The sequence below is a fragment of the Helianthus annuus genome, chromosome 12 (assembly GCF_002127325.2).
Source record: "Helianthus annuus cultivar XRQ/B chromosome 12, HanXRQr2.0-SUNRISE, whole genome shotgun sequence".
NCBI classification, from domain to species: domain Eukaryota; kingdom Viridiplantae; phylum Streptophyta; class Magnoliopsida; order Asterales; family Asteraceae; genus Helianthus; species Helianthus annuus.
In genome coordinates, this window is record NC_035444.2 from 117,092,731 (window position 1) to 117,118,450 (window position 25,720).

At 38.8% G+C, this 25,720-nt stretch overlaps 1 protein-coding gene across 3 annotated transcripts in view; it reads left to right on the forward strand.

The window, feature by feature from the left end:
• Window positions 1-877: 877 nt before the first annotated feature.
• LOC110895813 (ABC transporter G family member 39) overlaps window positions 878-25,720 on the forward strand; it is a 33,075-nt gene continuing 8,232 nt past the window's right edge. Inside the window, exons 1-6 of one of the 3 annotated variants that reach the window (XM_022143174.2) lie at window positions 878-1,216; window positions 18,699-18,819; window positions 18,893-18,981; window positions 19,450-19,534; window positions 19,612-19,902; window positions 20,377-20,467. In XM_022143174.2, the coding sequence (XP_021998866.1) occupies window positions 1,047-1,216; window positions 18,699-18,819; window positions 18,893-18,981; window positions 19,450-19,534; window positions 19,612-19,902; window positions 20,377-20,467 (847 nt within the window). In that variant the 5' untranslated portion in view covers window positions 878-1,046. Of the gene's footprint in view, window positions 1,217-18,698; window positions 18,820-18,873; window positions 18,982-19,449; window positions 19,535-19,611; window positions 19,903-20,376; window positions 20,468-25,720 lie in introns of those variants that run through there. The other 2 variants (XM_035981423.1, XM_035981422.1) reach the window with 2 other exon arrangements.

The following is a 25,720-nucleotide window of genomic DNA, read 5'->3' on the forward strand; positions in this document are numbered from 1 at the left end:
CACTCATATTATCCGGAACTAATACTTGCACTTGAACGTTTATCCCTAGATTTCGTTTAATACCGCGAAACAGAAGGATTCCATTTAAATTGAAAAAAAGAATGTTTTCTCTCGCTTTATGTTTAGTCATGACGATAAATAAAAGTATAGAACAATTTCTAAGTAAAGTTGGTGTGTTTGTCAAAGAATCGGTTTTTAAACATGACCAATTATTGCGTCATCTATGGTAAAAAATTCACTTATGTAAATTTTTGAAGAGAATATAAATTTAAATAATTTATAAAGTTATATCCATAAACCCGTGTAGTACACGGGTCTAATAATCTAGTAAAGAAAATAAATGAAAGTTCATCAGGCTGATCGGGGCGCATGCGGTGACCAAGAGCGGGGAACTCCTCCACGGAAGAGTGGAGGTGCCGCCAATCAAGCGGTGAGGTAGAGAGAGGGAGGAAAGCGGTGGGAAGCTACCGAAGAGAGGGGGAGGAGAGAGGGATGAGTGGACCAATCAAAAGTTTTCTTTTTTTTTTTTCTTTTTTTTTAAATAAAAACCAAGTCAACTAAGAGGGGAGTGCCGCCATCAATTTAGGGTGTTAAGAGAGTTTAAGAAGGGAGTTGACGTAGCACACGAAGATTGGTTATGCGTAAGAGAGGGGACTCCCCTCTTAGGGGAGTGCCCCTTACAACCTCATGTGCCCAATGTCATTACGTGCCTCATTTGACTACATAGGCATGTGTATCTACCTAATTATCAATACCAACTTTTTTTTTGACAGGTAATGATCAATACCAACTAAAAAGATAAAATACATATAATGACATTAAATGCACCGCTGACAATCCTCCTATAATTACGAGCCACTCTTTTCAAGTGCAATTTGTATTTCACAAGTCAAAGTGACTTGGTATAATTGGCTAAACAGTGACATTTTTTACATATAAATATTTGACCGTTTGGTGTATTTATATATCTATATCCCTAGATACATACCCATACGTACACCCTTCTCCCTCTCCATATATAATACTTTTCAGGCCACCCTGAAATAATGGTGAATGGCAACCATGGTGGTGATTCTTCTTATTCCGGTGAGGTGACGAGCAACCACCGTTGGAGTCTGGAAGATTATGATGATAATAAGGTCACGGATAGCGTACATGAGGCTGCAAATGAGGATCACGTCAAGTTCTTGAGGAGAATAAAAGAAAGATTTCACAGGTAAAACATCTTTTTTATTTTGTTAACTTATTTATTAATGCACAACTATACTATTCGTTTTATCATTATTTATGATATGCCGTCATGAAAATTGTAATATACATAACGGTCTATAACGATGGTAAAATGATTTTTTTTTTTTTTGAAAAGTAAAACATTATTAAAACACATCTCCGACTCAAACGGGTAAAAGGCCAAACAACAAACAATACCCCAGACCCAAACGGGTAAAAGACAGATAATTACAACTTATACATCGGGTATTTACATCAATCCACCTAACTAATACATTTATAAGGAGTTCTAGTTCTAACCCACCCATACCCCCTCGATTTTACCTCCCTAAATATCTTGCGGGCTTCGTCTAATCAGCTTGAAAACTAATTCATTTCTTCCTTTCCAGATACACCAACACAAAATCATCACCAAACCTTGAATTAGACTCTTTGCTTTCTTACCTAGACTCGTGAAATGGTGCATTTCCATAATGTCTTTGAAGTCGAAAGCGTATATCTAGGGCAATTTACACCAAGCGTTGAATGCCGACCATACCCTCTCCACCACCGAACAAGCAGTAAATAAGTGCTCCACCGTTTACTCAAATTCTTCGCAAAAAGGGCACATAGCCGAAGTAACATTCACATTCTTTCTTCTTAAGTTAACTCTCGTAGCTAATCTATCCGGATTACCTCTCCACGCCATAATATTGCATTATTGGCACCCATTTACACCATTCAAAGTTAGGGAGATGACTAACTCCTTTATCCTCATTTAGAGCCAGTTTGACGACCTTCACCAAGAATCCTTTCTGATTGTCAACGTTCCACCTCCATAGATCCTCATTATTTGAAAATGACGGCATGCTGAGAACCTCCTGACATTCCTGCCATTCCTTAAGCTCAGCATGATTTTGGTTGCCTAGACCAATTCCACAAAACCGCTATTTCCTTGGTTCTCATCCCTTATGTCTGCAACCCTACATAATTTAGACAATTCCAAACCAAACAAATGTGGCCATCTATCCAACCAAGTGTCCAACCAGAAATGAATCTCCTCCCCGTTCCTTACCTTACCCAAGATCAGACTGTTAAGACCCTTCCTGTTAATTTTCAATTTAGAAATCGAATTCACAATATTTTTCCAACATCCCGTAATTTTTCCATTAAGTGGTAAGAAGCTCCTTTAATTGTTTTTACTATGATAAGCTTCTACCACCTTTCTCCATAAATATATATGTATATATAGGGTAAAGTTTATTTGAGAACCGTGTGTGTGTGTGTTTGTGAAAGTTCTATACAGAACACTAAATATTGTGAGAACATGTAGAATACAATGAATCACCCATTTTTCAATCCTACAAACCTAAAAACTAAATAAAAATGTTACAAATGTAAACACGATCTGTAGTAGTAATTTCTTGATCCTGAGACCGGCGTAAACACGGGAGAACTAAAACTTAGAGGCTGTTGATGCACGGAATGTCTGTTGACTACGTCTACAAGAAGTCTAGGTCAAGATTGGTCACCAGGGGGTCAAAATGTAAATCTTATGTAAAATAGAAGTAGGTTCGCTTTTATGGTCTTTAGTATATAGGTCCGCTCTTAGGTCTTGTAGGGTCCGCTTATTTGTCATATTGTAACAGGTCCGCTTATATGACCTGTCATATAAGCGAACCTTAATGTCTATATATAGGGATGTCAGTTAGAGCGGATCTCAGATGTGTGTTTGTGTGCTCAGGAGCCGAAACTCTGTCAAAATCACATTTGAAAGCAATAAAAGTTGTGGAATTGAAAGGATAAGCTTTTGTAACATCATATGTACTGATTCCGCCTTTATATGTGATGATGAGCTACCTTGACTGACGTTTTAGGGTCAAACAACGGTCCAACTGTCACACCCCCAAAATCCACCTGCGGAGTACCACCGCTTAGGAGCGTGACTGACCAGGATCAAGCCACCAATCATATTGAACATGTAAATATATATAGCAAAAGTTATCCATCAATATGAAAGGTGTTCATCAAAACCAACATAGTTAAGTATAGCGGGAGCATTAAAGTAAAAAAAAAAACCCAATCATAAGTATTAATGTATGAAATGACATAAGTAATCACGATCCATTTGCCCACAACGACCTGCTCCTCCTTGTGCAAGCTCCATAAGTATCTAAGGTCCTGCAAGGCATGCAGCAAATAATCAACAAACTAGTTGAGCGAGTTCACAGAAAGTAAGTTCGTATTAATAATGCGTATGTTCCTCTAGTGGGGGATTCCCATACAAGTATATACTACTGGTGAGGGATCCTCACATTTATCCTTTACAATGGGGGCTTCCCATTATGGTACTTACTAGACTATTTACAACCATGTGTTCTTCTTAAACCGAGAACAGGAATACGTACTAGGTCACGCAGGATTTACGTGAGTGCCCTTCCCCGAGGACAGTGGTATGCGTGGGGTTTACGTAGGATTTACGTAAGTGTCCTTCCGACCCGGAAGACAGTAGTGGGTGGTAGGTTACGCATGATTTACGTAAGTGTCCTCCCGACCCGGGAGACAATGGTAGATACTAGTTTACGTAGGTTTTACGTAAGTGTCCTGACTATCCTGAGGACGATGGTCTATAGTCTAGTGATTGCGTAAGTACGAGTATTCATTCCATATCAACATTCCAACCCAATTCCCAACCCGGGAATCCCATGCCTTGGCTGTGTGAACTCACCTTGGATTACTCGGCAGATACACAAAGAGGGTTTCTTGAACTAAGGGTGGTCAACCTCGTCCTAACAGGGTTATCATACAAGTCAGGTTTTGACTTCAAGTAATGCATGTATAAATCATACAAGTTAACACGTTAATAATCACGTTTTGATCATGGCAACATCTTAGCAGTCAAGAGTATAATAAAATCATACTTGTGCGTTTAAATTATTAGCCCAAACGTAATCGGCCCGAATATCATAATCATTCATGAGTGACTTGTGCGATCCAAAGTCTAAGCCCAACGATACCCGGCCCACAAGTAAGTAATCAGTCCAAACATACACGGCCCAAAGCAATTAAACAACATATTGTGCGGCCCGGTTAACCTTGTGCGACCCGGTTAACCTTGTGCGACTAAGCTAGGTTGTGCGATTGGCCTTTGGGCTTTGAGGCCCAATACCAGCAGCCCATGGTCATACACAGCCCAATGGACGATGTAGCTTGTACGACCCGGATGGGCTTGTACGATCCGGTAACCTTGTGCGATCCGTACCAGCCCAGTCCGATGTGCACGTCCGGCCCAACTTGTGACAGCTTGGGCGACTGAGGACTGCTTGTGCGCTCGGGTCCTCTTGTGCGAATGGACAAGCCTTTGTGTGATGGGGGTCTCTTGTGCGATCAGAGCCCCTTGTGCGATTAGTTTGAATTTCCAGAAATCATGCATTCAGTTACAATCATTCAATGAATTTCCTTATCTACACTTATCAATTAACAAGTTTCCAACTATTCGTTTAGCATAGAATCGATCAAACAAGGCAATTATCTTTTAATCCATATGAACTCTCATGAACCCTAGATGATCGATAATCATGAACAATCATTCAAAACACCTTAAACATAATCATCTAAGGATTTAATCATCATGTAACACTTCATATTCAACCATAAGCAAACCCGATTTCACAAACATAAATCCGATTGACACATTATCACATCACAGCCGATTTCTATATCTATACATCCGATTCTAAGTTAATTAACTCATCCAAACGGTTGTGTAACAAATCCGAATACATGACATTCCAGCCGATTAACATTCATACTAATCTGATTATATTTATCATCATAACAATCCATCCGAGGACCAAGCATAACAACATAATCGAATCGGCCCTAGTTTAATAACATGCAACACTAATCCGTTTAATCTAAGTATGTAATCATAACATCACTTAACACGAAAGCATAAACAAAACACTAACCGATTACGAGTAAAGAAGTGTGATCCGAACAAGAGGATGATCTTGTGCCGTCGGGTTCCAAGCAACACGAGAGAGAAAGAGAAAGTCTAGGGTTTGTGTGTGTGTTATGAGAATTGTAGCAAATGAGAGAACAACCCCCTCTAAGGGTGTTTGTTTGCGTGAAAGGGGAGTGGGCCGAGCCCAACTCGGCTACTCATTGATCCGAATGCAAGGTGTAACCCAAATGGGCTTGTGCGATTGAACGGTGTTGTGCGATTCGGTCAAGTAATGTAATCACATAATCATAACATAATAAATACACTCACATAACATTAAACCAATTAATGTAGCACACATAAGCATGTAACGTTACATAAAGTAAGTCTAAAGTTCGAGTTGTCACATTATCCCCAACTAAAAAGAAATTTCGTCCCGAAATTTGGTATGCACTCACTGAGGAAGCTAGGTAAGTTGTATTGTTCACTGGTTTTCCTGGGGTGTCACATCCTCCCCCCGTTGATCTGGAATTTCGTCCCGAAATTCCGAAGTAGTAGCTTCAGCCTCAGTAGTGGTTGCATTGGTTCCGAATAACTGGGGGTACTTTTCTGTCATCCTGTCTTCGCGTTCCCAGGTGTACTCTGGGCCACGTTTGGAGTTCCAACGTACTCGAACAAGAGGGATTCTCTTGTTTTTGAGGACCTTCACATCCCGGTCCGTGATTTCAACTGGTTCCTCGACGAACTGCAACCGCTCGTCGATAGTGAGTTCTTTGAAAGGAACGATAAGGGTCTCATCTGATAGGCACTTCTTCAGATTCGACACGTGAAAGACATTGTGAACTGCCCCGAGTTCAGCTGGTAGATTTAGCTTGTATGCTACTTTGCCAATCTTCTCAATGATCTCGAATGGTCCGACATACCGCGGATTTAGTTTTCCCCGTTTGCCAAAACGAACCACACCCTTCCAGGGTGAGACTTTAAGTAAAACCCGGTCCCCGACCTGAAATTCCAATGGCTTTCTACGCTTGTCCGCGTAGGCTTTCTGACGGTCGCGTGCTGCCGCCATGCGTTGTCGTATTTGTGCAATCTTTTCTGTGGCGTCCACTACGATCTCTGGACCCGTGATCTGACTATCCCCCACCTCTGCCCAACAGAGAGGTGACCGGCATTTACGTCCGTACAATGCCTCGAATGGAGCGGCTTGAATATTGGTGTGATAACTATTATTGTATGAGAACTCCACCAAAGGGAGGTGCTTTTCCCAGCCGTTGCCGAAATCGATGACGCATGCTAGAAGCATGTCTTCAAGAGTTTGAATCGTTCGTTCGGACTGCCCATCTGTCTGAGGATGATACGCTGTGCTCATGTCTAAACGTGAGCCGAAAGATTTGTGCATCGCTTGCCAAAGCTCTGACGTGAATCATGCATCCCGATCCGAAATGATGGAGGTGGGCACCCCGTGCCTCGAAACAACTTCTTTAAGATAGACGTCTGCGAGCGTGGAGAACTTATCCGTTTCCTTTATAGCCAGGAAGTGTGCAGACTTGGTGAGTCGATCCACGATCACCCATATAGTATCATTCCCCCGCTGGGATCTAGGTAGGCCTGTAACGAAATCCATGGAAATTTCTTCCCATTTCCATTTAGGTATCGTGGGTTGCTGAAGTAGGCCCGCTGGTTTCTGGTATTCGACCTTGACTCTCGCACAGGTCAAGCATTTTCCAACGTACGTAGCGATGTGGGCCTTCATGCTTGGCCACCAATAAGTAGTTCTGATGTCGTGGTACATTTTGTCCGACCCTGGATGTACCGAGTAACGAGACTTGTGGGCTTCGTCCATCACAAGTTCGCGTAGACCGCCATAAAGTGGGACCCAAATACGCCCCGTAACATAGTAGGCGCCGTCTGCCTTCTGTTCCATTCATTGTCGTGAGCCGCGTAAGGCTTCAGCTTTGACATTTTCGGGTTTCAATGCTTCTACTTGAGCATCTCGTATCTGTGTAGGAAGACTAGACTGAATCGTAAGTTGTAGCGCTCGCACGCGCCGTGGTAGAGTGTCTTTCCGACTGAGGGCATCAGCCACAACATTGGCTTTGCCTGGATGGTACTTGATGGCGCATTCGTAATCGTTAAGTAGTTCAACCCATCTTCGTTGACGCATGTTCAAATCCTTTTGCTTAAGAATATGCTCGAGACTACTGTGATCGGTGTAAATCGTGCACCTGGTACCGTACAGGTAGTGTCGCCATATCTTAAGCGCGCAAACAACAGCTCCCAGCTCTAAGTCGTGCGTCGTGTAGTTCCGTTCGTGAATCTTGAGTTGGCGTGAAGCGTAAGCATTAACCTTGTCGCGCTGCATTAACACACATCCAAGTCCCCGAATGGATGCATCACAATAAACCACGAAGTCATCTGTGCCCTCTGGCAAGGAGAGGATAGGTGCACTGCAAAGTCTATCCTTTAGGTGCTGAAAAGCAGTTTCCTGGGGATCTCCCCAACGGTAGGTGACACCCTTCTGTGTCAGTAGCATAAGCGGCTGAGCAGTCTTTGCGAAATCCTTGATAAACCGTCTGTAATACCCCGCCAAACCCAAGAATTGGCGTATTTCCGTTGGCGTACGTGGTGCAGGCCAGTTTCTGATCAAATCTACCTTGGATGGATCGACATGGATCCCATCCTTGTTCACTACGTGGCCTAGAAAGTGGACTTCACGAAGCCAGAAGTCGCATTTCGAAAACTTAGCGTACAGCTGTTCCTTCCGTAGGAGTTCCAGAATAAGGCGTAGATGCTGCTCGTGCTCCTCCTGACTCTTGGAGTAGATCAGAATGTCGTCGATGAAGACAATGACGAACTTGTCAAGATAGGGTTTGCACACCCTGTTCATAAGGTCCATAAATACGGCAGGCGCGTTCGTCAACCCGAACGGCATGACAAGAAACTCGTAGTGACCGTAGCGAGTTCTGAATGCGGTTTTGGAGACGTCCTCATCCCGGACTCTCAGCTGATGATAGCCAGACCTCAAGTCTATCTTGGATTAGTAACACGACCCTTGCAACTGGTCGAATAAGTCGTCTATGCGTGGAAGAGGATAACGGTTCTTTACCGTCACCTTGTTGAGTTCCCTGTAGTCTATACACATCCTGAAGGTACCGTCCTTCTTTTTCACAAATAGTACTGGAGCTCCCCAAGGCGAAGAGCTTGGACGAATGAAGCCCTTTTCCAAGAGCTCTTGTAGCTGCTTTGACAATTCCTCCAATTCTGATGGAGCTAGACGATATGGTGCGCGAGCTATGGGTGCTGCTCCTGGAGCGAGCTCGATTTGAAATTCGACTTGGCGAGGGGGCGGTAAGCCAGGTAAGTCTTCAGGAAACACCTGAGGGTAGTCGCGTACAACTGGAATATCCTCCAGTTTCTTTTCCTTCACTGATGCATCTGAAACGAGTGCCAAGATTGCGGTGTGACCCTTCCGCAGACACTTCTGAGCCTTCAAGAAAGAGATGATGCCAACCACGGCACCACTCTTGTCGCCTTGAACTTCAAGAGGTTCTTGACCAGAACGGGGAATACGAATAATCTTCTCGCTGCACAAGATCTCTGCCTGATGTTGGGATAACCAATCCATCCCAATAACGATATCAAAACTTCCCAAGACTATGGGAATAAGGTCGATGGAGAAAGCTTGACCGGCTAAGACAATACTACAACCCCTGACTATTTGCGTGGCCTCTAAACTCTTACCATTAGCTAGTTCTACGACGTGTTTGGTGTTTAGGGGTGTCAATGTACGTTTTAACAATTTACTGGCTTTCACAGAAATATAACTTGTGTCCGCACCCGAATCAAATAAAACAGTAACATAAATATCATCGAGGAGAAACTTACCCATAACCACATTGGGATCGTTCATTGCATCTCCTCGTCCTAACACGAAAGCTCGACCCCTTGCCTCGTTGCCATTGTTGTTGTTTCCCCCGTTGCCCTGGTTATTGTTGTTGCGATTCTGGTTCAACTGAGGACAATCGCGTTTGAAGTGACCTTCAGCCCCACACTGGAAACATCCCCGGTTTCCACGCTGTGGCTGCTGCTGCTGCTGATTCTGTGGAGCTGGTTGTTGCGGTTGCTGGTTCTGATTTGCAGGCCGTGGGCTCCTACAGTCTTTGGCCTCGTGACCCATCTTGAGACATCTTTGACAAAGACCCTTGTTGCACTGGCCGCTGTGATGCCTGTTGCAGTTGTGACACTTGGGGTGAAACCCTTGATACCTCCTCTGTCTGTGACCACCAGAAGATTGCTGGCTAGGGCTCTGGTAGTGGTCAGTCTTCTGCTGCTGAGCTTGAGACTGAACTGTTGCTGAACCTTTGCTAGAATCCCCATCCCACTTTCTTTTGTTGTCACTAGGTGTAGTGGGAGTAGCGGCTGAAGTAGTAGCACCGATGCGTTTGGGCAACTTGTTTTGTTCCACCGCCTGATCCGTGAGGCGATGAGCAAGACGCTGGATATCTTGAATGTTGTCGAGGTTAGCCGATGTAACATGGCTCTGAATTTCTGAGGCTAGACCCTTGAGGTACAACTCGATGCGCTTGATCGGAGGGTCTACCATGGTAGGACACAAAATAGCCAGTTCGTTCGATCGCTTCGTGTAAGCTTCTATCTCTGACCCCGTCATCTTCAAATGATAAAACTCATTTTCCAGCTTGTGAATGTCGTCACGCGTGCAGTACTCACGCTTGATGAGTTCCTTGAAATCGTTCCAGGGTGTGGCGTTAGCAGCTGCCAACCCTAAGATCTGAACTTGGGCGTTCCACCAAGTTAGTGCTATTCCTTCTAGCGTGCCAGTGGCGTATTTCACCCTGCGAGCCTCAGGGCATTCACACATCTCGAACACTGACTCCAGCTTCTCAAACCAGTGGAGGAGTCCCACTGCCCCCTCTGTGCCGCTGAAAGTACTTGGACGACAGTCCATGAAGTTCTTAAAGGTGCAAACTTGCTGCTGCGCTGGTTGACCTATTGTGTACGAATAGGGCAAAGTTTAAATACAAGGGCTAGTTTAGGAGTGTAGGATCTAAAGATCCTAGCGTAAGTTATGACTACAGGATATACTACCTGCTTGAGCAGCTGCAAGTGCCGCGGCAACTTGAGCTTGAACGAGAGCCTCTAGCTGGGCTTGAGTCATGTTAATTCGTCCAGACATGATCTTCATAGTAAAAGTAACGTAAGTGAGAATGGTTCGCGAGTAGGGCGATGACAGAAAAGTGTAAGCACGTAGGTGTTCTCATGTAATATAGTCATGTGTATCTAAGCGTAATGCGAGCAAAGTTCTATATAGTTCTAGCATACAGGCAATAAACATAAACCTTATTACCTAGGATGTCGAGTCTTGCACGTGGAGCGAAGCGTCGTTGTGGATCGTTGAGAGCACTGTTCTGGTTATAGTCTGGTTTTAATAAAACGTTTTCCCACATTAAAACCTAGTTCTCTATAACCAATGGCTCTGATACCAATCTGTCACACCCCCAAAATCCACCTGCGGAGTACCACCGCTTGGGAGCGTGACTGACCAGGATCAAGCCACCAATCATATTGAACATGTAAATATATATAGCAAAAGTTATCCATCAATATGAAAGGTGTTCATCAAAACAAAGTATTAATGTATGAAATGACATAAGTAATCACGATCCATTTGCCCACAACGACCTGCTCCTCCTTGTGCAAGCTCCATAAGTATCTAAGGTCCTGTAAGGCATGCAGCAAATAATCAACAAACTAGTTGAGCGAGTTCACAGAAAGTAAGTTCGTATTAATAATGCGTATGTTCCTCTAGTGGGGGATTCCCATACAAGTATATACTACTGGTGAGGGATCCTCACATTTATCCTTTACAATGGGGGCTTCCCATTATGGTACTTACTAGACTATTTACAACCATGTGTTCTTCTTAAACCGAGAACAGGAATACGTACTAGGTCACGCAGGATTTACATGAGTGCCCTTCCCCGAGGACAGTGGTACGCGTGGGGTTTACGTAGGATTTACGTAAGTGTCCTTCCGACCCGGAAGACAGTAGTGGGTGGTAGGTTACGCAGGATTTACGTAAGTGTCCTCCCGACCCGGGAGACAATGGTAGATACTAGTTTACGTAGGTTTTACGTAAGTGTCCTGACTATCCTGAGGACGATGGTCTATAGTCTAGTGATTGCGTAAGTACGAGTATTCATTCCATATCAACATTCCAACCCAATTCCCAACCCGGGAATCCCATGCCTTGGCTGTGTGAACTCACCTTGGATTGCTCGGCAGATACACAAAGAGGGTTTCTTGAACTAAGGGTGGTCAACCTCGTCCTAACAGGGTTATCATACAAGTCAGGTTTTGACTTCAAGTAATGCATGTATAAATCATACAAGTTAACACGTTAATAATCATGTTTTGATCATGGCAACATCTTAGCAGTCAAGAGTATAATAAAATCATACTTGTGCGTTTAAATTATTAGCCCAAACGTAATCGGCCCGAATATCATAATCATTCATGAGTGACTTGTGCGATCCAAAGTCTAAGCCCAACGATACCCGGCCCACAAGTAAGTAATCAGTCCAAACATACACGGCCCAAAGCAATTAAACAACATATTGTGCGGCCCGGTTAACCTTGTGCGACCCGGTTAACCTTGTGCGACTAAGCTAGGTTGTGCGATTGGCCTTTGGGCTTTGAGGCCCAATACCAGCAGCCCATGGTCATACGCAGCCCAATGGACGATGTAGCTTGTACGACCCGGATGGGCTTGTACGATCCGGTAACCTTGTGCGATCCGTACCAGCCCAGTCCGATGTGCACGTCCGGCCCAACTTGTGACAGCTTGGGCGACTGAGGACTGCTTGTGCGCTCGGGTCCTCTTGTGCGAATGGACAAGCCTTTGTGTGATGGGGGTCTCTTGTGCGATCAGAGCCCCTTGTGCGATTAGTTTGAATTTCCAGAAATCATGCATTCAGTTACAATCATTCAACGAGTTTCCTTATCTACACTTATCAATTAACAAGTTTCCAACTATTCGTTTAGCATAGAATCGATCAAACAAGGCAATTATCTTTTAATCCATATGAACTCTCATGAACCCTAGATGATCGATAATCATGAACAATCATTCAAAACACCTTAAACATAATCATCTAAGGATTTAATCATCATGTAACACTTCATATTCAACCATAAGCAAACCCGATTTCACAAACATAAATCCGATTGACACATTATCACATCACAGCCGATTTCTATATCTATACATCCGATTCTAAGTTAATTAACTCATCCAAACGGTTGTGTAACAAATCCGAAAACATGACATTCCAGCCGATTAACATTCATACTAATCTGATTATATTTATCATCATAACAATCCATCCGAGGACCAAGCATAACAACATAATCGAATCGGCCCTAGTTTAATAACATGCAACACTAATCCGTTTAATCTAAGTATGTAATCATAACATCACTTAACACGAAAGCATAAACAAAACACTAACCGATTACGAGTAAAGAAGTGTGATCCGAACAAGAGGATGATCTTGTGCCGTCGGGTTCCAAGCAACACGAGAGAGAAAGAGAAAGTCTAGGGTTTGTGTGTGTGTTATGAGAATTGTAGCAAATGAGAGAACAACCCCCTCTAAGGGTGTTTGTTTGCGTGAAAGGGGAGTGGGCCGAGCCCAACTCGGCTACTCATTGATCCGAATGCAAGGTGTAACCCAAATGGGCTTGTGCGATTGAACGGTGTTGTGCGATTCGGTCAAGTAATGTAATCACATAATCATAACATAATAAATACACTCACATAACATTAAACCAATTAATGTAGCACACATAAGCATGTAACGTTACATAAAGTAAGTCTAAAGTTCGAGTTGTCACACCAACAGAGGCACCCCCTGTGTTTAGGTGGTTGAAATAGCTGTTGCTACCGCTGATGTAGCGGGAGACAACGTAATCCCCATTCCTAAGGGTGGGAACCTCGTTCTTGAAGACGTGGCGCCCGCCTGACCCCCTTCATATCCTGGAAGCAACTCAGCATCAAGCTCGAGTGCTAAAGACCTAGTAACCGCTGGAGCTTGGACTGTAGTCGTAATACTCGCCGCCGTTGTACCTCGTCCTTCAGCGACAGAAGTTAATACGGTGCTAGAAATTGCAACACTTACGTTCGAAGCACTCATCGTGATAACAGGCTCTTTAGTGTCAACCCCCATTTATGCCCGTTATTTAAACAGTGACATTTTATTACATATGCGTAACAACTGCTTACAAATTTACATTAGATTAGTTTATTTTAAATTTTAAATAAGTATAATGATATATATTAAATAAATAACTTTTTGATTATTTGATAGGATTTATACGGGTTTTCTTATTTCACGTTGAATTTTGTTTTATCCTCTATGTAATAATATACACAAAATATGGAGGTGAAGTTAAGGTCATGATTTCATTGAATACTCCACCTCCTCAACTGCTTTTTGACAGGGCATACTTATGCATTTATTAGATATAGTTGGACAATCTTCTTCGTGGCCCCATCAACTTCTTTGATTGGTTTTATGATATATCTTTCTTTTGGTACACCACCTTTAGTTTTTGGGATTTATACATTTTACTAGTGATATTTTTCCGCGCTTCGCGGCGGACATTAAGTCGGTATTAATTTGGTTTATTACAGTATCTGTACTCGATATAGTAATTGAAAGAGAAAGCACTGTATCGGTCGAAAAAAAAACACATATTGATATGCTTTCGATGATAAGAAAACACATATATGTTGTTCAGTTGATATCGGTTCGGTTCGCTTGCTTTATGTTTATTTTATTGTTCCTGTTTGATAACGGGTACTTTAATCGTATCTTAAAAGTTATATGAGAGACCAAAATATACTTAAATCAATTAAAGTAATAAACCAATAAAATAATAAAACCTTAGAAAAAATAATATTGAAAAAAATCAAAAACAATTTTTCCTCTCTTTTTATTTCAACACTACGATATATATTTTATAAACGGATATTGTGTCGCTATTGTACCAAATTCAATCAAAGCCGATTGAATAACATATGTATCCGTATCAATATTTATTTTTAGTGTTTTTGCTTTCGATGAATTAATATCGTATCGATACCATATCGTACTGAACATCGGTACCAGTATACATTCGTTCTTATGATTTCTTGTTTGATAATCGTGTCTTAAAAGTTATATAAAAATATATGTTTAAATCAATTAAACTAATAAAACAATATCGTATCTTAAAGGTAATATAAAAATATATATTTCAATCAATTAAACTAATAAAACAATATAATAAAAAATCTAAAAAAATAATATTAAAAAAAATAAAAAAATGCTGTTCATGATCTCTTTCTATTCATATGTATACTAGTTGATGCCCCGCCCGCGTTGCGGGGCGATGGCCGAATAATTCTCAATCAACTAAAAAAACACTACTGTAATTTTGCTAGGAAAAAAACTAAAACAATGATAAGACCGTAATTTTCGGCTCAGGGCAAAACTGTAATTTTTCAAGACTAATGAGCGAATGTTAGGCAGCTCCTTGACATGAAAAAAAATTAAATGGAGTCAACCAATTAAAAAAAGTTTTATTGTTTTGCTAAAAAACTAAAACGATGGGAAAAACGTAATTTTGAACTGAGGGCGAAATCATAATTTTAATTTAGGGATAAAATCGTAAAGTAAATGGACCAATGGGGGAGTGCAAAGCAGTTGCCGGTATGACTGTAATTTTACACTGGAGGCAAAATTATAATTTAACCAGGAAAACAAACAAAAACGACGGAGAAAATGTAAATTTAAGTTGAGTGCAAAATCGTAACTTGGCTGTGAGAAAAAAAAAACTAATGAAACTGTAAATTTAAACGGGACAAAATCATAATTTTGAACCGAGGTGAAAATTGAAATTTTTAGCTGGGAGCAAAAGCGTAAATTTATTTTTAAGTGGGGGTAAAAACATAATTTTGACCTGATGACAAAATCGTAATTTTATGAAAAAAAACTAATGGGAAAAATATAATCTAAACGGGGCAAAATCGTAATTTTGAACGGATGACAAAATTGAAACTTTTAGCTGGGAGCAAAAGTGTTAATTTATTTTTATGTGGGGGTAAAAACATAGTTTTGAAGTGATGGTAAAATCGTAATTTTAAAGCGGGAGAAAATCATAATTTGTTGAGTCAATAAGGTAGTGCCAGACAGCTGCCTGGAACTATTCCCTTTGCCACCCATTTCACCCAATCGGTGAGAAGCACTGTTACCGAATCTTGAGAATGTAGATGTTGAAAATGAAAATGGGAACCCATTTACACAATCTTCTTCGTGGCCCCATCATAAATTACTGAATAAAATGATAAAGAAAACTGTAAACAACATATATACAAATTACGTCGGCTAAACCTACTAAACTTATAAAATTAACTCTTCTTGGTCGTACCCAAATTCTTCATGCAGATAGCACATAATGGGGAGGCTATACAAAAAAATCAAAATCTCATCTTAATCAACATTTAGATTGTAATATGACCATGGGTAACAACCACAGGGTGTAAACACAGATTAAAACTCAATATGTAAATTAAATAATATTGATATCGTAACAATGTACTAGTTTTTTTTATTTCGTATTATTATTATAGACATAACTACTAAATAACTGATATCTATAACTAATAAAATAACAAATAACAAATAACTTATGTATAATAAAGAGGAGTTTATAATTAACAAAATACAAATAGTATAATAAAATATAAATAGTAAACAAATTATCAGAAGATAATAATAAATAATAAAAAGTAAATAAACAAGTATTAAATAATAAATTTATAATATTAAATAATAAATAGTTTAAAAATAAAAACTAAAAAACAATTATACATAATGATAAAAGAGTCAATTTATTCAAAGTTTATTGTTTAGTAAACTACAGTTTAGTATAGAAAATTTTGGTTTACTTTTATACATAAAAACCAATAAAATAGTATAAACTACAATTTACAAGTTCGTAAACTGCAGTTTTCAATAGTATCTGAAAAAAAAAAAAAAAAAAAAAAAAAAAAAAAAACTGTAAACTGTAGTTTAGCTTGTTGTAAACTACAGTTTACAGACACTGGTGTATATTCTCCAAAGTACATGGCGTATGAAACTAAAATTCCCTTTGTTTAGATAGTGGAATTTGTCCGGCAATTGTAGCAACTACATCCAAAACGATATAGATCATAAAAACACATATTGGTATCTGTTTTAACAATAATAATATTGGTCTGAAGTTGTTTTCTTGTAACTGGTTCGATTGAAACTGATACTCGCTATAACTTACGTATTAAAAAAAATTAATCTAATTAGAAAACAATTCTGTTTTCAACAAAAATTATGAGGAAACGTTGATGTCAAAAATTTAAATACAACAACGTTAAAAGTGTTAACGAACGTAAATATTAGAGAAAAAAATTAAATAAAAGTAAACGAGTTAAAAGCGTTTATTTTTACAGTATGGGGCTATTAAATACAAAATATGACGATTTAAAAGTGTTTATTAAATATAGTGTAAGGAGTGAAATTGAAACTAAAAAAACACTCAAACACTATGATTAGTAAAAAGACACTCAAACACTCCAACTAGGATTAATAAATACAAAATTGCGGTAAGATGTAGGTTCAACCGTATTAACACACCATAAGATCCGACTACGATTAATGTCGCAACCCCGACCCCTGCCCCGGGAGCGGGCGGTCGCGTGAGCACACATAGCGGGTGGTATCGGGGTTTATTAAATTGGCAGCGGAATTTAACATCAGGACCGTAGTTAGGAAATATTATCAGAATTTCAAAACACCAAACTTTTATAATAATTAAATGGGATAAAATCCAAGTTTCATACATAATTCATTTATAGGAATAAACCCTAATTATTGAAAACATAAACTCCTTTTTATTTATGTAACTTTTATAGCTACTTCTTTAAGCTTTCAGTGCTCCCCTGCTAGCTTCTATTGGCTTCACATTAAGTTACCTGAAATGCGTTTTAAAAAGATTTTATCAGTAAGAAATACTGATGAGTGCATCACAGTTTAATCAAAATAACTTTTATAACTTTACAGTATTGAGAGCGATTACAATGTTTATATCTACCAATATACTCATTCAGTATTTGTCATTTCATTGATCCAAGTTCCATGACTGTGGTCATGTTACACATTGGCTAACTCGTCGTCCAATAGTAACGGATTACAAGTAGTGTATACAAAACCCCACATACCGGCAACAATTGTAGAATACATAGACTGAATCGCTGTTAAGTATAATTGAAACAATTGAAGTTTTGTAAAACAGTTTGGTAGAAAAAGAGAATGACTCACACTGTTGACTTAATAATACTTTAGCTTCCTGATGATTCTCCTGGTTATTATCTATTACAATTAAACAATGCATCCGTGTTAGTAAGATAACCCAAATCACATTAGCCATACAACACGAGACAGAACTCCAACGAACTGAGTCAGGCAGAGCCTTGACATGCGTTACGGAGCCCTAGATCAATCGGGTAGGGTAACAAATACGTGATCGGGGGTTCTAATACTTACAACGAGGCAGAGCTTCGCTTTTTAGGGGGTATTATTCCTGATAATTTCGCACTATATGACTTGAGAGAGAAAAGAAATTGAGCGTCGAACAACTTAGGCTTCGACCTCCATTTATAGGCCTGATCAGGGGTGGCTCGCGGCCCGCAAGAGGATAGGCTAGGTCCTAGCTTGGGTGAATCAACACCCTAGATCTCACACACACCTAGACACGTGGCGGCCTGAGGGCTCGCCTGGTGTTACTCGGTTGTGCCCCGCGAACCGGCCAGCTGACTTGGTCGCGGCCCGCGAGCACCTTAAATATTTGTTTTATTTGTTTTTTAATGAATTAATGTTATTTAGGGTCGTTTACGAGTATAGGGGGTATAACTAGAGCGTTTAAGAGGGTTGTTATAATTAATTTTCTCAAACAACTTTGGAAGTATCTAAAGAGTTGGAAATGTAATCGCTCATTATTTTCTCTTCAAAGGAAATTGGAAAAAAAAAATCCGTATGCTTTAATCGCATTAAATAAACTAGCCCAGCAACGCGCGGAATCAATTCTAGTTCCTATACAAATTCTAATTCCAACTCCAATACATTCCGCGCAGAATGTGAATGCTCTAAGTTATAAAATACGATGTTCTAAAAAATTCTTGTTATGCCGTGACGATGTGGCAATTTTTATATAGGTCTTGGTATAATTTTATTTCCAAAACGAGAGATGAGTAGTAATGTACAAGATTGAATGACATACGTATATGTTATCAAATCTAGCTACCTCTCCTCTACCTTAGATGTATTCTCTTAATGTCTAAAGCGTTAGAGACGTTCGAATTAATTTAAAATTGCCAAGAATTAGATATTTTCATTGCTAGTAAGTGTAATGTTTGATTTACTACTATCTCCCATAACCTTAATTTATGCAGGGATGGAATTGAGACACCAAAGATTGAAGTGAGATATGAGAACTTATCAGTTGAAGGAGAAGCTTATGTGGGTGATAGAGCTCTTCCATCTCTTTATAATGTCACTTTAAACTTTATTGAGGTACACTTATTCTTCAAGTTTTTCTTAAAGTATGATATCTATTGGCTTTCTAAGATATTAAACAAAACTGAAGAACATACTGCAATCGACTGGGCTCGCTCCTTCGAAGAAGAGAAACGTGAAGATCCTTCAATCCATTAATGGGATTATCAGTCCATCAAGGTAACTTACTTTGTGTTCTTTATTCTGTTCACAATGAAACACACAGATCATTCCATGTGGTATGTCGAAATACGTATCAGAAATTACAATAATTTTTCCCAATTCCGGGGGGAGGGGGGTCGAAAACGTATATACCTAAAAAATTTTATACGAAGGTACTGTTCATAACACTACGCGTCGAAAAGTTCAGGGGGGCGGGCGCCCCCTTCCGCCCCAAGAAAGCTGCGCCCCTGCTTTTCTACTTAATGACCTTTTTAATATACTTATATTGTTTTACTGTTCAAAACGTTTCCTTTTTATTATATAGGGGAATTGTTTTTAGTGTTTCATGTAATCTACTATTTCTTAAAAATATGATGACCATTTCACTGTGCAAAGATTTTGTACATTTATTATTATTATTATTATTATTATTATTATTATTATTATTATTATTATTATTATTATTAAAAGTATTATTAAATACAGGTTGACACTACTTTTAGGTCCACCCGGAGCGGGAAAAACCACATTGTTGCTAGCACTTGCTGGGAAACTCGATCACGATCTCAAAGTAATATTATTCTGGTCACATCTTTTTGAAAACCTCAATGTGTTTGTTCACTGTTGGATAATCGTTTCATGAAGCAGGTGTCTGGAAATGTTACCTACTGCGGCCACCAATTCCACGATTTTATTCCTCAACGTACATGTGCTTACGTAAGTCCACATAACCTTCATACTGGTGAGATGACGGTTAGAGAAACATTGGATTTTTCAAGACGATGCTTGGGGGTTGGGCCAAGATATAAACTACTTACAGATATCTTGAGGATGGAGAAAGAAGCTGGAACCAAAGCTGACCCTGATATTGATGCATTCATAAATGTTACAACACTTCCAGGAAGAGAAACCAGTTTGATAAGTGATTATATTATAAAGGTTTATTATACCAACTCAATCACTTGCTTTTTATGTTCTCAAGGTTTACTATACCAATTCTTATAGACTAAAATAAAATCTCAAAATGGTCCATGAGTTTTGGTCAGTTTTGACACTTAAGTCTAAAAATGTAACCTTTTGTAATTGGACCCTCAAGTTTTCATTTTTGTTGTCATTTTCATCTAAACCACTATCTCAGTTAAAATGTATCATTAATTCCCATTGACAATTTTGGCAATTATCAAACCTCAGAGACGATTTTGGCACTTTCCCATTTATTCTTTTGTTTTTTGATATCATAAAATTTATTTTTATCTTTAAATAAACAAATAAGAATAATTTTAAATAAAATATATAAAACAAATCAAAATATTATGAAATGAAGTGAAAACATGTTTTTTTTGTTGTTGCCTCTTGTTAATTTCAGTTCATACATACATACATAATTTGGAAGTACAAATATTTTCTTATTAGATACTTGGGCTGGAAACGTGTGCTGATTCTATGGTTGGTGATCAAATGAGAAGAGGTATCTCTGGTGGAGAAAAGAAACGTCTCACTACTGGTATGCCCTTCGTTATTTGTTGATGCACACAAGTATGTTCCTATAAGAAGTGTCCCTTTTTAATATGATTTCAAAGAATTGGTAGCCTATTTTACACATGATAACTCACTTTTCCTATAGGTTCTCCTACACGCTTATAGTTACCACCTTCAACTTGACTATTAACCGGTTTGCATCCTAGCCTTCATGTTTCTTCCAAAAGATCCAATGTGTACTTCCTAGAATAAACTAAGAGAAAATTACCAAAATAGCCAAGAAAAAGTTTGACTTACCAAAATAGCCACCTCATGAGTCTTTGGAGAGGGGCATCACAGATTCAAATGCGCGGGATGCCTCTTTCAAGACCCCTCATGCGTCTTTAAATATGGAAGTGACACGTGTCTCAATGATTAGGCAGACTCATCCAATGCTTTAGGCAGACTCATCCAATGCCTCAGGCAGACTCATCCAATGCCTTCATCCAATGCCTCAGCAGACTCTTCCAATGCCTCAGGCAGACTCTTCCAAATATTTTAAGAAAATACTTTAAAATATTTTAAAAAATACTAAAAATTTTTTTAAAAAATACTAAAAATATTTTTTTAAATATATATTTTTTTAATTTAAAAAAATATTTTTTAAATTTATATATGTATAGTATTTTTTTAAGTATTTTAAAGATATCTTTATGTATATAAATTTAAAATATTTTTTTAATTTAAAAAAAAAATATTTGAAAAAAATTAATTTAAATATTTTATTAAAGTATTTTTTTTTAAATTTTTTTATGTATTTTCTTAAAATTAGCCAAGATATCTTTACGTATATAAATTTAAAAAAGTAACTTTTTTTTAAATTAAAAAAAAATATTTTTAGTATTTTTTAAATATTTTAAAGTATTTTCTTAAAGTATTGGAGGAGTCTGTTGAGGCATTGGATGAGTCTGCTGAGTCATTGGATGAGTCTGCCTGAGGCGTTGGAGGAGTCCACCTAATCATTGAGACACGTGTCACTTCAATATTTAAAGACGCATGAGGGGTCTTGAAAGAGGCATCCCGCGCATTTGAATCCGTGATGCCCCTCTCCAAAGACTCATGAGGTGGCTATTTTGGTAAGTCAAACTTTTTCTTGGCTATTTTGGTAATTTTCTCATAAACTAAATACCCTTTTCGCTCCTTTCAAACTCCATACCTAGGAAATACCTCAAGGCTCCAAGATCTTCGACTTTAAACTATTGTGCCATTAAGTTTTTGGTTTTTTAACAATAATAGAACCAACATTCACGACAAGACCTGCAATCTATCCATGTCTATGAGTAACAAACATGGTATGATGGTCTCATTCTTTGAATAATTCTATATTGCAAAGGTACTTTTAAGAATATATCTAACCATGGAGATTGTTTTAGACCATTTAAGGAGTTGTTGAGTTTACACACAACCTTGTGGTGATTCCAACAAGTTTCATTTATAATTCTGTTTGAGGTCTGGAATTTCATCAAGAAGAAAATTTCACTAGAGAACACATAGGGCCTCTTCAATATTCTTGGGATTGACTATGTTATATAATCCGGATGTGAATGCATGGAATGAAGAAATGGAATGCAATATAAATCTAGAGATAGGTTGCTTAGCTCACATCCTAACACCCTTTTCTTGTATGTGAGAATCTTGCCATCTAGTTATATTCTTGGATATGATTAGGGTTCTTGGTTTGATTGTGTTCTTGAGTTGGTCCTCTTCTTGTGTAAACCACTAGCTCCCTTTGTTTCCGGAGTGTTTCATCCTCCTTGTTTCTAGATATGACACTGGTGTAGTCATTTGATTTTGTCACGTGATAACATTATTATCGCCTAATTGGACAAAAATAACAAATCATGTGGGTGGGTGCACACCTTAACCTCCCTAAAATATATCTAAAACTAGTGGAATCGTCTGGTTCTTCATCTTCAACTTTCTCAAGCCTTAGGTTTGGCCTGTTGAGTTACACTCATTCACACGTAACTCATTCAGGATCCTTTTTTGAACAAGTTGTTTGTTTAAATGACACACCTTCCTTTCTATGCGATAATTTTGTTACCAGAAAGTATGTAAGTAAGATTAGTCATTTTGAATTTTGTCCTTGAGTTCTTTGATTCCATCTTCTGCTGAACTATTATAACAATGAGGCCATTTACTTACTTTGTCCTTGTAGTTGATAGTTTCTCCACAATTATTTTAATTGGTGTATTATTATATTATTATTGAAGTAATATTACTCAATCCCACAATCTAGTGTGCAAGACATTACAATAGAATTAATTACTTTGGATTTTAATTATTGTGGAAGATCATTTACTTGGTTCGTATTTATTGGTCTCGTATATTTCTCATTCGTATTTGCGTCCGTCACCCAGTTCGCTTTTGGTGTTGGATTGTCACATATGGGAATATTGTACTTGTTCTTCGTCGTCCGTATTTAATTATTTTTTAATATGGCTGGAAAAGATGATTCTCTTTGGTCCATTAGTACTTAATTGGATGGTAAAAATGATGCATACTGGAGTTATGTCATGAAAAATTTTCTTCGTGGAAAACATATGTGGGGTTATGTCACTAGGGTTAAAGCCAAGCCTATAAACGAGAAAGATGAAAATTATGCACTATTGCTTGACACATGGGAAATTGAAAACTTCAAAGTTATCACTTGGATCAACAACTTTGCAACACAATTAATTGGTATTCAATTGGCTAAGTATGACACAACAAAGGAAGTTTGGGAGCATTTGGATAGATTATTTACAAAGTATAATTTTGCTAAGCAGTACCAGTTGGGATATGATATACGTGCTCTTCAGCAAAGTGATATGGGTATTCAAGATTTTTATGCTGCCATGTCTGACTTGAGGGATCAATTTGCCCTTAAAGAATCAAAAGATTTGAAAGTTTTTAAGGCATACATTACAACGAGGGAAAAGCAACGTTTGGTTTAGCTTTTTATGGCGTTACGTTCAAATTTTGAAGGATTGTGTGGAACAATCATTCATCGGTCTCCTCTTCCCACAGTTGATTCAGTTGTTCATGAACTGACTGCAGAGGAGACTCATATCAAGTCTCAAGTTGATAAAGGGTCTAAAGCCATAGCCACTCCTGTCATGTTTGCTGTTCCAACTGAGCAATGTAGACCATCATGATCTTAACCTTCCAACCAATCTAGACAAACTCCTAAAGTTGCATTTGATGAGTGCGCACTTTGCAAACAGAAAAATCACTGAAAGTCTCAGTGGCCATTGTTACTTACTAGACCTAAACAACCACAATCAGTGCAGCAACAATAATGTGGTCAACTAAACAGATTAGGTGGACAATTTTAGTTACGTTCTTCTACTCCATCATGGTCACCTCGTCTTCCACAATTCACAGCCGCTTCTGCACCATCAATAGATATCGAGGCTTCTAGCACCATGCCACCTTCTGCGTTGGATCTCTACAGTTTCGAGTAGTTCAAATAGTATCTAACCTTTAATCCTACTGCCATATCAACATCCTTGCGGATTTTGGATTCTACTGCATCTCATCGTATGTCACCTTATTTGTCAGTGTTTGGTTCTTTGTCACGTGTTTCACCAGTCTCTGTTTTGCCTGCTAGTGCTACATCTATGCCAGTGGAGGGTGTTGGTTCTGTTACTACTCCCCACATTACTCTCTCTCTGATGTTTATTATATTCCTAAACTTGCGTTGAATCTTGCTTTGGTCAATCGGTTGTGTAAATTTGGTCATTGGGTATTCTTTTCTTATTCTCTTTGTGTGGAACAGGATCAACACACTCAAAGGGTGATTGGGGTTGGCCGTAGGTTGGGGGAACTCTAGGTTTTTGAAGAACTTAAAGTGTTTGGTGTTGCTGCCTCTAGTATTGATTTGTCTTCTTTTCGTTTGAGTCCTTTGTCTTCTTAGTTTTATATTTGGCATTCTCATTTAGGACATGTGTGAGCGTCACGTTTTCGGTTTTTAGCCTCTACTGGTGCTTTAGGTCATTTGAACACTTGTGATATTTCTGATTGTAGTGGTTGTAAACTGGCAAAATTTTCTGCTTTACCATTTAATAAAAGCGTGTCTTATTTTGTTGTTCCTTTGGACCTTGTTCATTCTGATGTGTGGGGTTCATTGCCAATATCCACAAAGGGTGGCTCGAACTATTATATATGATTTATACATGATTATACTCGTTATACGTGGGTGTATCTTATGAAGCACAAATCTGATTTTCTTGGCATTTACATCAACTTTAGACTCTTGTAAAGGCATAACATTTAGCTGTGATGAAGTGTTTAAGGTGTGAATTAGGGGGATAATACACCAAAATTTTGAATGATTTGAATCCGAAACGCTTGAGTACCCCCTTTTTTTTAAAAGGTTGATCAATTTGTTTAGGCTGCTTGTTCCTGAAGTATATATTAGTCGTCTTGCATCGACACTCCTGAACACAATGGTGTTGTAGAAAGAAAACACCGTCATATTGTTGAGACTGCGCGTTATTTGCTTTTATCTGTGAGGTTCCTAGTACCTTTTGGGGAGAAGCAGTTCTCACTGTTGTACATGTGATTAATCAAATTCCCACTTCAATGAATTCATGGATTTCTCCATTCAAGAAGTTATATGGTCATCTACCAGACTACTCTACATAACGAGTTTTTGGATGTACTTGCTTTGTCCTTTGCCCTCATGTTGAACGAAATAAGTTGGGGCCAAAATCAGCTATATGTGTATTTTTGGGGTATGGTATTAGATAAAAAGGTTATTGTTGCTATGATCTTGTAAGTAAAAAACTATATGTTTCAAGACATGTAATTTTCTTGGACCATATTCCTTTCTTCTCGATTCCTTCTAAATCACAGAATGTAACGATGTCAGATCTTCTGCATATTGATCCTTTTGGTATTGACACAGAGGTTTCTGCTTTTGAACCATCTATGCCACCTAATGTGTCAGTTCATGAGATGTCTACATAGTCCAATAGTGCTTCCGCTCTATCTATGCCGCCTGAGGCTGCTCCTTCGATTATTGAGACCATAGATTCACGACCTTGAGGAGGTCTACCCATTCATGTAAGTCCACAAAACCACCAAATTTTGCTTACTCCACTTACTCAGGTTCGTTTGCTTCCTTTATTGCAAACATACATCATTGATCTAAACCCGAGTCATATAGAGAGGCTGTGTCTGATACTCTTTGGAAGAATACCATGACTGAAGAGCTTACTTCTCTTCATCAAACCCATATATGGGATTTGGTTCC